The sequence below is a fragment of the Thunnus maccoyii genome, chromosome 9 (genome assembly GCF_910596095.1).
Source record: "Thunnus maccoyii chromosome 9, fThuMac1.1, whole genome shotgun sequence".
Lineage (NCBI taxonomy): Eukaryota > Metazoa > Chordata > Actinopteri > Scombriformes > Scombridae > Thunnus > Thunnus maccoyii.
This window is the reverse complement of record NC_056541.1, coordinates 29,611,003-29,627,417: the sequence shown is the minus strand read 5'-3', so window position 1 is coordinate 29,627,417 and position 16,415 is coordinate 29,611,003. Positions and strand designations below refer to the sequence as shown.

Genomic DNA, 16,415 nt, shown 5'->3' with positions numbered 1-16,415 from the left:
GTAGCACCAGATTTACAAAAACTTTCACAATAAAAGAAACTGTAATGATTTACAACAATAGACAAATGCTTAATGCAAATGAACAATGCTTTTGGTGACATTTATGAGTATTAACAGCATAGTTAACACTGTAGATGTTGATAACAAAGCTGTGGACATCATTATCTTAAAAAAAGACATATTTAATTCAGTTTTAAAATAACTTAACAAAAAACAAGACTAAGAGTCTACAGCCGTGCTAGTGGCTCTGTACAGCTGTAGTCAAGCACAGCACTGCTTTGGTGCTAAATTCTAACAGCAGTATGCTAACATGCTCACAACTGTAATGCTAACACTGATGTTAAGCAGGTATAAAGTTGATCATGTTCACCATCTTTGTTTAGCATGTTAGAAGGCTAACATTTGCTAATTAGCACTAAACACAAAGTACAGCTGAGGCTGATGGGAGTTTTGCAGGTATGTTGGTCATGGTTGCTGCTTTTTGTTTAAACTCTTTTAGTTTTTCTAAATGATCTAATAGTCACCTTATTGTCATTATTTATTTTCCCCCACTGTTATGACAGCTTTTTTGGGAGGGTGGGGTGAATCATTTTTCTTTTTTTAAATTTGTTTATCTATTTTTTGTCTTGCTAGGAGTCTTCTCCCAAAAATTGACTTGCTGAGAGCCTGGGTTTCTTACTATAAACCTAATGTTAACACCCTTTCTGAAACTTTAAATAAAAATAAACATTAAATAGTACCATTTCTAACGATGAAATCCAAATTGAGGGCTATGTTTTGTTTAGAACAGATAGAGGCAGTAGAGGGGGAGGTGTGGCAAATTACGTCACTTCTAGGTTGAGGTCACAACTTGTTATTCCTCAAGTTGACCCTGTGTATATAGAGTGTCTTTTTGTTAGAATATGTTTTATCACAATAAACATTTGGTCAATGGAAATCTCTACAGACCTCCATCTGCACCTTCTGAATCCACTAAGTGTATATTGTCTACAATTAGTTCTCTTAATTTTCCGTCGGAATTGATTATTTTAGGGGACTTTAACATAAATTGTTTTGATCGTTCCTTTTCAAATAATAAAAACTTATTTGACAGTATAAATTTAACTCAAGTTATTACTGAACCTACAAGGATTACTGAAACACCATCATCCCTGCTAGATTTGATATTTGCTTCTCACCCTGATAGGATTCTTAAGTCAGGTGTACTTTCTGATTGTTTCACTGACCATTCTGTTATTTTCTGTGTTTAGAAGATTAAAATCCCTCATCTTCGTCCAAGATATATAAGTATAAGGGAGTGTAAAAACATAAATATTGATCATTTTATTCATGATGTTATTGCAATTAACTGGGATAGGTTGCAGTTGATACCGTATGTTGAGGATGCATGGAATTTCTTGAGTGAATTTATTAAAGTTATTGATAAACATGCTCCTTGGAAAACTTAGAGATAAAGCCTGGGGAAAATATCGAACAACTAAAGATCCAGCTGACTAGGAAGCATACAAACACTTAAGAAATTTCTGTAAAACAAAAACTAGGAATGCTAAGTCCAACTATTAGTCTTTCTCATGATTTTCACAAGCCTTAACAGTTCTGGAACAGGATGAAAAGTATCCTTTGTCCCAGTAAAAGCTCTGTTGCACAGTTCCGTGTTAATGATAAAGTTATCCATGACCCTGCTATTATCTAGAAAGTTTTCAATCATAATTTTTCATCTGTTTGTGGTTCATATTCTTTTGTTACACCTTATTTAAATCATCAAATTAGCAACCTAACTACCAGTGGCTCATTTTCTTTCAGATGTATCTTACTCGCTGAAATTATGCAAGCTATTTCTGCTCTAAATGTTGGCTGTGCTCCTGGTCCCGATGGCTCAGAGGCAAAGTTTATAAAATTAGCTTATGAAATACTTATTTTTCCACTTGCTGACCTATTTAATCTGTCCCTATCTACTTGTAATCTTCCATCTATTTGGAAATGTGCTGAAGTCACTCCACTTCATAAAGGAGGAGTTCCACTAGATCTTGATACTTATAGACCAATTTCTATTATTTGTACTGTAGAAGTTAATTTTAAATCAATTATCTCCTTACATTAATGATCACAATATTTTATCCCCATTTCATTCTGGTTTTCATTCTAACTTTTCTACCACTACGGCCCTTGTAATATTTTCCAATGATGTATTATCATCTCTAGACACAGGTCAGTTGACAGGAGCAATTTTTATTGATTTAACCAAGGCTTTTGATTTGATTGACCATTATCTTCTTCTTGATAAACTTTATGCCATTGGTGTCTCTCAACAGACAATATTTTGGTTCAATTCTTACCTCCATAACTGTCATCAAACTATTTAACTATTGAAAAGGGTGTACCACAAGGATGTATCTTAGGACCTTTACTTTTCTCTATTTTTATTAATGACCTTCCTAATATTTGTTCTAATTGTTCTGTTCAGTGATATGCAGATGACACAGTTATATATACATCTGACTCTGATATAACTAAAATTCAAAGCTCTTTGCAATCAGAATTTTCTTTTGTTCAAAAATGTTTTTTAAATAGCAATCTCATATTAAACAAGCAGCATGTTATTTGGCACCAGTTATAATCATTCACCTGCTGAGTTGGCTATTGATTTTACTGATGGGTCTCCATTCATTGAAGTTGATAAATTTAAATACTCGGGACTTTGGGTTGATTCTGAATTTTCTTTTAGGCCTCATATTGATTTTATTAGAAATAAAATAAATGCCAGTCTCAGAATACTATATCGGTCAATTAATTGTTTTACTCTCCAAGTAAGAAAAAGCATTGTCCAACAGCTTTTATATCTCATTACTGATTATGGCAATATCATATATCAGAACACCTCTGAATCCCATCTTCAGCCTTTAAATGTATTTTACAATAATATTTGTAGATTTGTTCTGAGGTGTCCTTACCGCACGCATCACTGTTGGACACAATGAACTGGCTACCAGTTCACTCTAGGAGACATTTGTTCCTCTTTGTTTTCAAATGTATTTACTTTAACTATCCTTTATACTTAAAACAGCTTTTGGTTCCATTCAGTTCATTATATTCACTTAGACACACTCAACATCCTTTTTTGTTCCTAGAATCTCTAAAGAAATTGGGAGAATTGTTTTTAAGTTTTAAAGCACCATCAGATTGGAAAAATTTGCCTAACTCACTCAGATCAATCACTTCTCTCCATGACTTCAAGACGCTGTTGCTTTTCCACCTTAAATCTACCTTTTATTGTTTTCGATTGCATGTACTTTCGTTTCTTTTTTTTTTATCAATATTTTTTATTTATTCACAGTTTCAGTAAACAATACATCCGGTGACACATGTTTGTTTTTGTTTTTGTATACGCACGGACGAATCATCTATTGGAGATAGGAGGTTATAGAGGAATGACACATGGCCCTTAGGCAGGGATTTAGCCTGAAGCACCAAGTCTATGCCATTGAGGGGTGGCGCCTGAGGAAACTGGGGAGAGTAGGTTCGCGAAAAGTTGCGAAGTTGAAAAAAGCGGGAAAAGTCAGTATTATCTAGTCCAAGGGTTGATCGCAGTTGTGTTCATTTCTGTATTTGGCATGTGCCACTGAGCAACTTTCATAGGAATGAACGGAACGGTCCCGTTGCCTGGAACTCTCGTGTGACTTGACCCCACACGATTCATGTCCACCATCTATTTCCTCCTCCTTCCTTTCTCACACCACCCTGTACACACACACACACACACACACACACACATCTCTGCTAGTGCTGTATTTTGTTTTGCCAAAATCCAACCTGAAATAGGAAAGTGGACGGCAAAAAATACATGAAAAAACCTTAGCAACAACATTAGCAACAAAGGCTACAGAACGAATGGTTGTTGCAAATGAAGCATTCAGAGGTTTCTACATACATTAACCTCAAGTTTTGGAACTTTTACTGCGTTTAACATAGATATCTAACATCATAACAGTATATAATTAACAGAGAATAACAAAAAGCATAATATGTCCCCTTTAAGGGATCACCAGAGTTATTACAATTCATCCTAAGGGAGACATAAGTATTTTTAACAAATTTCAGGGCAATTCATCCAATAGTTGTTGACAAATGCTAGAGGAAAATTCATGGGATCGCAAAAGTCAATGGGATTCATCCTCTGGAGCCATGAATGTCTGTACAAAATTTTGTCTCAATCCATTCAATAATTTCGGAGATATTTCAGTCTGGAGCAAATTGGCGGACCAACCGACAGACATCGCATCCATAGAGCCGCTGCTTGCATGGCTAATAACTTTAATTATGACTTAGTAAAGCTCTCGAGTTGTAAACAGGTACTCAGTCGGGCAATTTGTGACGTGTGGTAGATAACCTAACAGTCTCTGCGGATACAGAAGGACTGGTGGGTGGGTGTCAAACAAGAAACATACTGCAAGATGCAAATGTGCAGTTAAATCCAGTACACAGACAGTAAGAATCTACAGCCTTAACTTTATCCAGTATTATAGTCATGAGTCTCTAATGGTCTCTTCTTCTTATTGATTGTTCCAAGCTCGCTCAGAGAAGAATTTGCAGCTCTTGTCCTTTACTTTTGCTGTATCATGTTGCATTCTGTTTCTTGAAACTCACATGCTCCTTTTCACCTAATACTTTAGTCAAATACATTTGTCCTTGCTACTTTCCTCCTGCTTTTCTGACAGTTTTATTGATTTTCTGTTAGTGCTGATAACGTTTTTGCCACTGTGCTGATTCTCCCTCCCACACACACGACAGGCACACACACACACACACACACACTCACACACACAATCTGTGAGCAGGGAAACAAACAGTCTCAGGCTGTGATGAAGTTCTTGCTGGTGACAGCTGTGCTGGTGGGCCAGCGTTGGCAACAGCCATCCATCTTAGCCAGCTCCATCCTTCACCTCTGGGTGCAGGCAGGCGGGAGCTGAGATGAGATGATACTAACACCCAGCAGCCATTATGCAGCTCTGCACATAAACAAAAAGGCATTGACTTCTGCCTGAAGGCTACAGAGGCAGGGAGGCCTGTGAGTAGAAGCAGTCACTTTGTGTTACATCTGTGTGGTTGAAAGTGAATAAGCAGACACACCATTCAAAATAAATGCTTCAGACCTACATTTGGTAAGTGGTACATCAGCTGTCCCAAAGATGTAACTTTGCACCTGCAGTAGCTACTTTACATGTAGCAAACATATTTTTGTCACCATGTATTTAGACCTAACTAGCAAAGATGTACATTTAAAAGTTCAAAAAACATTTTGCTAAACAATCTAAAGTCAGAGACAGATAACATACTTTTATGGCATTCAGACTAAACTGTGTGTTTGGTGTCATATTAATTCCATATTTAGGCAATAAGTCATTTCTACAGATTACACGTTAAAGCCTGTCTCAAGACAAACAGAACTAATGCCAAACTATGGGGCGCTTCCTTTAGCTAAATGTTTGTGCATCAGTGCATATCAGAGAGACTTGCATGTTGTAAAGCAGTAAGTCCATTTAATTATGAAACCAGCAAGGACATTGGTTGGAGTGAGATTTGGGGCATTTTCAGACCTGCTTAGTCCGACTATATCAGACCAAAACAACGCACAGAGACCCTTTAGAGTAAGTGAGAACGTGATCTGACCTCAATCTGACCCAACTAAGACATACTCTGCAAATTTTAGCTAAACAGCTCCTGTAACCAGGTGCACTTTGCATACTGGGATGTAGATGAACGAAATTAAGAGTGCTTCTTATAATACCTCCATGGTTGGTAGCAGCTAGCTGGAGAATGAACCTGGACTAGCAACAAAGTACATGCTTCCTTGATATTTGGGCAGACTGGATCTTCTTCCTTAATGTCCTTGCTCACGCCTCAGACACATCTACTCAATGAGCAGAGTGAACCTTCCTATGTGGCTTTTAGTGATGCATTTTGGTTTGCTTGAATTTTTTCTGTGTGAAAAGAAATTGAACCCAAGGTAAAACGCCACAAGTTTACCAACTCATCCACTGATTTGGACCAGAGAAAACAAACTATAGCTTTGAAAACACCCTTAAACTCTCGACACTTTGGTTCAAGGACAGAGGGGTCTCAGGGTGTTTTTAAACATATTTAGTCTGGTTGAATCATTCTTTCATTTCCCCCCCTTGGTATGATTCAGGTGTGGACCAAAACAACCGTACCAAGACCCTTTGGAGAAAATTTTCTCCAATGATCTCAGGCTGGTCACAAATGAATTCTGGAGAGGTTTATTTGTCATTGGAACGTCATCTGAACTCGATATGACCCAACTACAAAGCATACTTTGCAAGTTTGAGCTAAATGGTTCTTGTAACAGCAACCAGTGTAAACAAACTATAGGTCTGAAAACACCTTAAGACAGGAAAACAACTAAAGCCCCTGAGGAGAAATGTAATACACCTGTTTATACACCTGTCAGAACTGAAAAGTCTGAAAGCAGAAAGCTGTGATGGGAGAAATGTGAACAGACTGCTTATTAAGACAACTGCTCATACAGTGTAACTTGTAGCTCTTAATTTTAAACTGCAAGTTGCAGCAGTAGCAGCTGAACAGTAGTAGCTGAATTTCATGATATATATGTGTAATGGTACCATGCATTTAGATAAAGGAGAAACCACTGCCAAAAGGCAGGAAAGCATAGAAAGATTTAGCCTTATGATTCAATGGCAGTGAATGGGACATGTTCAGTATGGCTCAGTGCTCCAAAACTTCTCCTGCTCCTATAGGTTAGAAAGGAAACTTGTAGGAACATTTTGATCCGTGTGTGAAGAGTTAAAATTGTGGTACGGTAACCCCACCTGCTGCAGTGTGGCCCTGACCCACTGAACAAGTCGTGACAAAAGGCCCCACCCCAGTGGTCATCTCCATCTGGTGGCCCTCAGTGCAGTGGACCTGCCTGTTGTGGCATCATAGAGCCAGCAGTGTTTCAAGCCTCAACCTCTGCTACTGAAAGCTCCACCAATAGCTGAGCATTAGCCACACCCATTGTGGCTCCGCATCCAATCCAGTGGTAGTCTCAGACCCCGCCCCCAGTGCTGGTCCCAGGCTCCATCCCCCTATTTGACACATGTCAGTTGACATGCCAGATGCACAATATACAGTACAGAAATAGCCGGGGTATTTTAGCCAAGATTTGTACATTTAGTGACCTAATGTAAAAAAAAAAAAGAGTTTGCAGATGTTGATGTTGGGAAATATGACAGCAGCATATCATGGCACAGTGACACACGCCAATTATGTGTCAACTCACAGTGATGCACTTCAGGATGCAGCTAATGTGTTTTGCCCCTAAACGGTTGTCTACACTGCAGGTGTTTCAGCTGTGTTATTCAGTCGTCAGTCAGACACGTGTCTGATGCAACAGATATGGTTGGATTTTAATGAAAACATCTGTCTACACAGACCACATAACAGCTCATGCTTCACTCATGCTGGACACGTGGAACCACAACTTTAGTGCTTCAAATCTATTTTCTTTCATTTCATGTGCACAGCTACTGTGATTGTGTGTTGGGCTCTGAGTGCTGCCTAACGCATCCTATACAGATGGAAGACTGAAGCTCCTTTCACCACGCAGGCTGTGTAGACATTGTGTAACCACTGAGGCACTTAAAAACTCTCACTCAAGTGTCATTTGAGGTGTAAACAATGAAAAGGAACAGACCTCCTGACCTTAACACATTCTCAGTGGGCTGCAGCTGCTTTAATATTCCTGGTATATGAACAGGTAACATCAGATAATGGACGAAATTATGAACATACATAAATGGCTTTAATGTTTTTGTTTTTCTGCAAACTTAATCACCATGTCAGTCATCTATTTCTGTACAGACCAATATCATATTTCATCACTTTCAGTTGTCATGGATTCATGGTTTTTTGACTCTTTGTGTTTTTGTTCTCTTGGTTACACTTCTGTTGTCCAGTCCTTTTGGTCGTATGATTTTGCTCGTTTATGATTTGGATTGTAGGTTTAAAGGACTGTCTTGCATTATTAGTTAATTTATGGTGTTGTGTATTTGGGTTTATATTCATGTGTATTCTTGGATGGGTTGGATTAAGAGTGTTGTGTTTTCTGGGTTTTGGTTTTCTGTTTGCTCTGTGTTTCCCTCTTGTGTTCCTGCATCCCTCCCCAGCCCATTTTTCCCTCCACACCAGCCCCGCATCACGCTCATTAGCCCTGCCCTGCTCTCAGTGGTTTTCCCCAGCCTGCTGTTACCTTCACACCTGCCCTGCTCTGCTCCCTGTGTTTCCCTCAGCCTATCAGCTCCCAGCCTGCCCTTGTGTCTGGCCACCTGTTCTTTGTTTGTTAAGTTCAGTTTGTATTTCAGTCCTGATTTTCAGTTCAGTTTTGTTTGATCCTCTGTTCTGTTCTGTTCAGTTTCTTCAGTCTTGTCCTGTGTTCAGTTTTGCTCAGCTCAGTCAGCTTTTTGTTTTTTGCTTGAACTATCTAACAGTTCTTCAGCCTTGATCAGCCTGCAATCTCATATAACATCAGCAAACTTTTCAACAGCATTATTTGTTAATGTCAGCATTATTGGTATTACACGGCAAATACAAATACATTCAACTCCTACATGCTTTTACCCTTCCTCTTTATTCATTTTATATATGAGCTCTATATACACTACACTAGTCCAGCCCTCAATACTTTATTTAATGAAATCACCATAAATCCATATTTGGATTTGTAACTGCAATTGAACAACTATGAAGTATATCATTCACATCTAATTATCTGTTTACCATATGTCATGTCAGTTCTTATTAAATGTGTTGTTACTTATTAAGATTTATCACGTTTAAAACTTTAGAATGAATATTTTGATAATTAATGTCTTCTTTTAAGATATTAATTTTAGTCCTATATTCCACTTACAATATTTTTGTATGTGTTTTCATGAAACTCAAGACACAGACACGAACTGAATGTTTGGTTAATAAATGTCTTTATTTGGCTTAGAGAGGAATATCACTGCATGAGATAGCAGCCCGTACAGTCACAGTTGTTTAGCAGAACGGTCTGGAAAGTGTCAGCACTCCTTAGCCTCCCCAGAAACAAGTGAGATGCAGGTGAAAACATGTTTGTTTGTTTTTTTCAGTTATGGTTAAGGCAAGTTTTTAATTGAACACACAACAAGCGAAAATCTATCCCATCTGCAGATATTCAAGCTCTGAGAGTCAGGCCATGCATTCATGCCCGTTGGTTCATTCATTTGTCAAAAAGAAAAAAAAAGCACGGGGGGGTAAAATGATGAGCAACAGTGATACTAATGTTTCAGGGCAAAGCGATAGAGGGGGTTATGGTGAAAATAGCCCTTATATGCAACACCATATAACCAGGACAGCAGTGGCATCTGCCCCACCTGCCACTTGCAGTCTGAGTGGAGGGCTGTCGGTGTCACCATCAGCTGCCTGACACTGACAGCCACGCTCACCTTCACCGTGTTTCCTGTTTCCAGCTAAATTAAACAAAAGCACCACCACATTTGTGTGAGGGGAAAAAGGAAAAAGCAAGGTTGGTTTTCTCTAAAAAACAAAGTGAAAGAAAGTAAGGAAGGAAGCAGACTTCCAGATAAATATCAAACTCTGACAGGTGACATGTCTGACAAACTCATTGACAAATGAATCAATCAAAGGGGGGATAATTCATATTCCCAAAAAAATAATATATAGCAGCAATTTAAACTCTATATTTTTCATTCCCAAAGATGCACTTCCCCGCAGAGAAGCTGCCGCATAACCCATTTCTCCTCTCCAGGAACTGAAAACACAACCCATCCTCCCAACACATTTCTATATACAGTTTTTCAGAGCTCCAAGTTGCCATTATTGCCGTGCTGCGACACTGCAGTGACTGAGAAAGAATGGGAAAGGGCTTGAATCGTTGGTGGTGAATGTGTACATTTCATTTTGTCGTGGTGGGATGGGATGAAGAGACCAAGTGAAGTGGAATAAAAGAGGAAAGTGAAAAGCATTCATCTGCTGTGGGGAATGCGGGGTTGGACTTATTGTTAAAATAGAAGCATTTAATCCATTTAAACTTCCCTGTGTAACAAGCTGTCATTCAGGAATGAGCTGGTACAGCTTCGTCCTATGATACATTCTTTACTTACAGTACTCTCCAACTTTTATATGTAAAAATCAAATAGCACCGTAAAAGTTGGACTGGCTGCTTCTCGTGCTCGTGCTGAGCTGTGCGTTTATCTTAAAGTCTGTGTGCTGACAAAATTGTTACTTTCAAGGTTTTGATTGCTCTTGTTGTAGATATTGATATTTAATGGCACATTTGCTGTTGCTCATATGAGGAAAAATATCATCCCCCGTGTCAAACTGATGAAACTCTGCATTTATGTGATGTAAAATCATGATGACATGATGGCAGAGTGTGTAAATGGGTAAAACTCTTCTGCTAATACATCTACTCCTGTCTGAAGCTCCTCCTCCATCTAATCAAGTTTACTTTGAACTAATCACTTCTGAGTTACAGAGTAAACAGAGACAGAACAACACAGGCGTGAGGCATCTGGAGTGTGCAGATTCATGTGTGTGTGTGTGACAGAAGATGTGAACAGGAACCTGATCCATATACAGTATGTGATTGATGTGATGAGTATTGATGACAATGATGATACTGATGGTGACACAAGCAGTTTAGCTCTTGCTGGGCTTCCCGTTGGGACTCTCCTTCTTCTTCTCCTTCTCATCCTTCTCTTTCGGCTTCTCCTCTTCCTCCTCTTCTTCTTCCTCCTCCTCTCCCTCACCCTCGCCTTCCTCCTGGTCGTCTCCTTCTTCTCCCTCTTCTCCCTCTTCTGCCTCTTCTCCCTCCTCTCCCTCCTCTCCGGCCTCCTCATTCTCCTCTCCCTCCCCCTCTTCCTCCTTTTCCTCTTCTTCCACCTCCTCTTCCTCCTCCTCCGGCTTGGAGCTGGACTTCCTGTAGGCTCCAAGGGTGTAGCTGCGGGCTGACATGTAGGAGAAACCGGGGTAGCCGGACTGGACCATGGCGCCGCCCACGGAGCTGAGGCGACACTCCTCGCCTTCCAGCAGCTTCCTGCACAGACAGAGACGAAGAACAAGAGATGACGTCACCTTGTAGTCTGGATTCGTTACTATTATTATCTCTCTGCATCTCCCCTGAGTGATCTAATGTCACTGGAGTATCATTGGCAGCACCTCTGCTCTCTGTTCTGGTATATTTTCCCAGAAGACTATCATTGTTGCTGAGTAAGATTATTGTAAGGTTTCACTTCCCTTCATGTATCTTGTTACAGTGGAAAAAGGATTGATTTATTTGTGGGAAAGAGAGATATATAGATTGGACTGTCAACACTGCTAATAGAAGTTTTTCAAGTGGAAAATTATCTTTTAAAGAGTACTTTTTGGGCATTTTATTGAATAATGTAGAGTGTAGCTGGAGACAGATATAGGTTAAATGGTGTGCGTCTTAAAAACTAGGCCACCAGACACCCCAGAAAAGTTTAATTCTAATGCTTAAAACAAATGTTAGAGTGGAAGTGAAGCTCTTTCAAGTTTATTTCATCTTGAGATATTTAAGACAAAAATAATAATGTTTCTTTGGGTGGAAAACACTTAAAAAATACCTAAAAACTGTTGAAAAAGTCTTGTCTGAACTTGAAAATTCAGACAAGACTTCTTGTCAAAGTCTCTGTTAGCCAAGTTGTGGTGGAATTTTGCATTTGATGTATCTCACCTTCAAAAATGTGAAGGTGAGGATAGCAAAATGCAAAATACACAATAATAACCATTATATTTCTTCACATGAATATGTGAAATAAGTGAGGGATGGGTACATGTATGGCACAGTGTAAAAGTTAACATTTAAATGCAGGTCAGTTAACTGATGACTGCTGTATTGTTTGGAATGCAGCAAACCTATAGGCAGCAATCTCAATGTCCAGCGCCATCTTGACGTTCAGCAGGTCCTGATATTCACGCAGGTGACGGGACATTTCTCCCTTGGTGCTGCGCAGGGCAGCCTCCAGCTGCTGAATGGTATCCTACAATCACACATACACACATTATATTATGAAATATTAATTAGCCCCCACAAAACACCAAAGTCTCACCACCCCCTATTGTTTACATACCTGCATCTCTCCAATTTCATTGTTATGGTGATCCTCCATCTCAGCAATCTGCCTCTCCAGGGCCTCGTTGTGGCCCTTGAGGGCCTCAATCTCCAGAGTGCGGGCCTGCACCTGCCTGCGGTACTCACTCAGCTCCTCCTTGGACTGCTTGATGGCGTCCTGGTTGCGGGCAGCCGTCTCGGTCACGGTGGCAAACTTGGAACGGTACCACTCCTCTGCCTGGGCCTGGTTCCTGCATGACAGGTTCTCATACTGGGCCCTGATGTCCTTGAGGGCAGCAGCCAGGTCCGGTTTGGTCATGTCCATCTCCACTGACACCTGGGTTTGAGAGAGGTGGAAGAGAAGCATTTAAGGGTTATTATTGTAACCCTTAAATCATAATTGTTCAGATTTTGTTTACCTGCTTTACTTTGTTTCTTTCTGCTTTTACATTATTTTAGTTATTTAAATTGTTTTTTCCCAATGTATCATTTTGATTGTGCAACAATCTCATCTGTTAACAAGAGTAATTCAAGTTTAAAGTCTGTAACAGGAGTTAGAAAAGCTTCATTTTTGTCTGTTCTTAAAAAAGGAGTGAAGCTATTGTAACACACTGGTTTGTTGAACATACTGAATGACACCATGGATGACAAAAAAGTCTTTTAAGGCACACTGGACTATCTGTGGTTGATGAACTGACCACACTGATCAGTGAGGATGCTGGAATCTCAAGAATATTTCTTTATGTTTTGTTTGTACTTTGGAAGCTCTGAGATAAAGTCACTCAAACCCTGTACAAAATAATCTAATCTGTCTCTGTGTGCTGCAGTTGGAGTGTGTTCCCCGTGGTAACATAATATATGTATAAGCTGAGCTGTATGTTGATGAGCTGAGTTGCAGCCAGTGGTGTGGACTGCTGCAGAGCTGATGAATCGACTGCTGAATCAGGCTTCTCTCTGCTGTGCTGTCAATAGCTTACATGGCAATAATATTCCCTGCAGGGAAGAGGAGAAACCCTGGAGAAATCTACCCAGCAACCATCACTCATCTGCATGGCTTACTTAACACTGCACAATTGATTCCTGTTCAAAGTCCCAGTAGAAGTTGCCTTCTGCCTTCATTCACATCAAATGACAAGTATTTTCTTCTTTTTGATTTGCTTAATATGCTACATGATGAGCTCTAATAATAGCACCATAAAATTGAGAGTAACTGGAGGAGTTTCTGTTATTTAACACGAATCGATATTATTGATGGTTTTCTTAGTGATGCACGAGCGTGTTTGGGATCAGGAAAAAACTTTTTTGTGAAATTTGGACAATATTTTCAAAGTTTTGCTGCTGTTAAAACACTTTTTAAAACACAATTTTACATTAAAAATTAGCGTTAGTGTACCTCATAGGGTTTGTCCTGACTGTTTCTCTTTAGGACGACCACACCCCTGGATTATGCGCTATTTCTCCGCATTACACCCCCTCCCCTCCCCTCCACCCTCCCTTCACCAACGCCCCAACCCTTCTCTCCCCCCCTCTGCCCACCGCCCCCTCCCCTCCCCTTCTTTAATGAAAACATCACCACATTGTCACGAAAATATAAATGGCGACACTTAGGCTACAAGCGCAGGTTTACAGCGACCTTATTTCTTTAAGTTTGTTTATTTTATCTCAAATGTCACCACTCTCACATAATACTCACAAATTAATTATCTACTCCCATAGAGACTACAGCTTTATACATAACGCCACCGACTCCAGAGTTACTAACTAGCGAGAAAAGACACAAACAGCCTCGACATGTAGAGATTTAGGCTGCGTCTTAAAGTTTGCACGGGGGCGTGACGGAGCGCGCGGGACGCTGCAGCGACGCTCGAGACCCCAGACTTTATGAGAGGAGGAGGAGGGGGGGACAGCGCGAGGTGCTGAAACGGAAATGCAGTGCCATCAATTATCCAGTGCGCAGTGGTGAGTTTGAGGAGGACGCAGCAAGTCGTGATTACAGGAAAACTGTATGATGTGATATTTCACATCTCTAACAGCTTTGTAAAAGGTTAGCAAATCCTAGACTACTGTAGGGAACTTTCAGATTATATAAACAATAAAATTTACTGTGTTGTAGTAGAACTGAGTAATTAATTTTATTACATATTAGGTATATTATAATATATTATAGGCTCAGGATGCCATTACATAATACAAAAAAAAACATAATCTACTTTGATAAGGTCACAGTAAAGTCAAGCCTCAGTCCCTATCAGATATGTTGAAGTACATGGTAAAACATGTTGTATAGGATCTGACTTTGAAAACTGATTTGCAGGAATTGTTGCAGTATTTTGGGCAGTGTGACACTGAAAAGTGGTTATTGATAATCAGTCAATACCCGGGAACAAAGTATCACCTGTCAGTGTGGCCCGCAGGCCGGTTGTGTAGCCTACCTGTGTGGCCTGCAGTGACGCCTGAAGCTCCTGCAGCTCCTCCTCATGAACTTTCCTGAGGAAGGCGATCTCATCCAGCAGTGACTCAACTTTCTTCTCCAGCTCCAGGCGCGCCAGGGTGGCGTCGTCCACGTCCTTCCGGTAGCCCTTCAGGGTGTTCTCAGCCTCCTCGCGCAGCTTGCTCTCCTCATCCAGCTTCTCCCGCACGCGCTCCAGCGTGTCGTTCATCTGCACGCAGTCAAGGTGCATCTGGCTCTTCTCGTGCGTCAGCTCTTCCACGCGCGCCCGCAGCTCGCGGATCTCCTGCTCATACAGCTCGTGCAGGCGAGAGGGCTCGTTGTGGCGCTGGCGCAGCAGAGTGACCTCCGCCTCCAGGACTTTGTTCTGCTGCTCCAGGTTGTGAACCTTCTCAATGAAGGACACGAAGCGGTCGTTGAGGCCCTGCAGCTGCTCTTTCTCGTTGGTGCGGATGATCTTCAGCTCGTTGGTGACCGCGGTGGACTGGGTCAGGTCCATCATGGAGTCCGGCATGGAGGACAAGCCGCGGCCGGGCGCAGCCGCGCTCCTGCGGTAGGTGGTGGAGGAGACGCCGGAGGGGGAACCATAGGTGCGGTGGCTGCTGCGGAATCCCGTAGACTGCAGGCGGGACGGGCTGCTGCTGCTGCCCAGTCCAAAGCGACCGGACCGGGGAGCATCTCCGAAGATCCTCCGATAGGAGCTGCTGCTGTAAATGTCGCCGGAATAACTCATGTTCCTTTACCGTGCTGGTGTCCGGCCCGACTGCTCTGTAACGGAGAGAGAGTGTGTGGAGTTCAGGAGTGTGTGAGGGTGAGTGTGTGAGAGAAAGTAAGTGAGATGCGAGTGATGTCTGGCCAGGACAGGTGCTTTTATAGTGAAGGCGCCTGCGCATCATTTGACGCAGGGACAACAGAAGATGAGGGGAAACCTGCAAGCTTTTGCAGAAAGCCTCCACCCTCTGGGGAGACACGAATTCACTCATGCAGCCCCTCTTTTCTGCCGTGTAACTCAAGCATCAACACACAACCACTCTAAATGAAGATCACGCTTTGTGTAGGGGCTGTATTGCGTCTCACCTGAGAGCTTACTGATCTATTTAACTTCACTTTTACGGGCTCTTTCGAATCACTTTGATGAGCTGACTTTATGATATGCAAATAAAATTATGTTATAATAAAATCATGTATGTAATCTCATTTCTCCAGTACATTTAACATCCCTCTGGACTGTCTCATGTTACTTTAGACCACTGTCCACTGTCATTGCAGTTTTCTTTGCTGTCCCAGCAGAATAGCTAATGGGATCGATGTGTAGAACTGTGCGCCAGAGTGTGTTTTGGTGCTGCAGTCTGCATCCAGCCGCCCTCATCCCCCTCCGACCTCCGCAATATCGGAATACGGGATGAGACTCATTAAAGTGGCCTGATTGTTGCATTCCCACATCATCACAGCCTCATACAGTCCTGGAATATGGATGCAGTGGTATTTTGTATAGTGGTTAAACTCGTGTCAGTCATTATCATTGCATCACAACAAAGATGTTAGATTAAATGAGGCAGAAATATATTAAATTATGCTTTCTATCAGCAGCCGGTATTTGTGGTTTTTCACCATATAAACTCTATACAACTCCATCACTTTAAGTATGAAATGTACTGTATAAAGATGTCTCTCAACTTGCCTCCCAAAATAACTAAATAGTAATGGAACTAGTTTCTTTGGTGTATTTTCATTACATCCATGGTGTAAGTTGCGTGCAGTTGTCCTGAGTCACAGTGAGCTACCTCCATGCAATATTCAGTCTTTTTTGAGAAAAAGTCTTGTCAGGCC

The 16,415-nt window shown here is 41.1% G+C and overlaps 1 protein-coding gene across 1 annotated transcript; it reads right to left on the bottom strand.

Annotated features, from left to right (window-relative positions):
* Nucleotides 1-9,017: 9,017 nt before the first annotated feature.
* Nucleotides 9,018-15,823, bottom strand: zgc:65851 (uncharacterized protein LOC321113 homolog). Its single transcript, XM_042421497.1, has 4 exons — nt 14,569-15,823; nt 12,156-12,473; nt 11,941-12,065; nt 9,018-11,098 (listed from the first exon to the last, which is right to left on the bottom strand). Exons 1-4 carry the CDS (start codon nt 15,316-15,318, stop codon nt 10,702-10,704), a joined length of 1,590 nt encoding a protein of 529 aa, XP_042277431.1. The 5' UTR covers nt 15,319-15,823; the 3' UTR covers nt 9,018-10,701.
* Between the last annotated feature and the right edge of the window lie 592 nt (nt 15,824-16,415).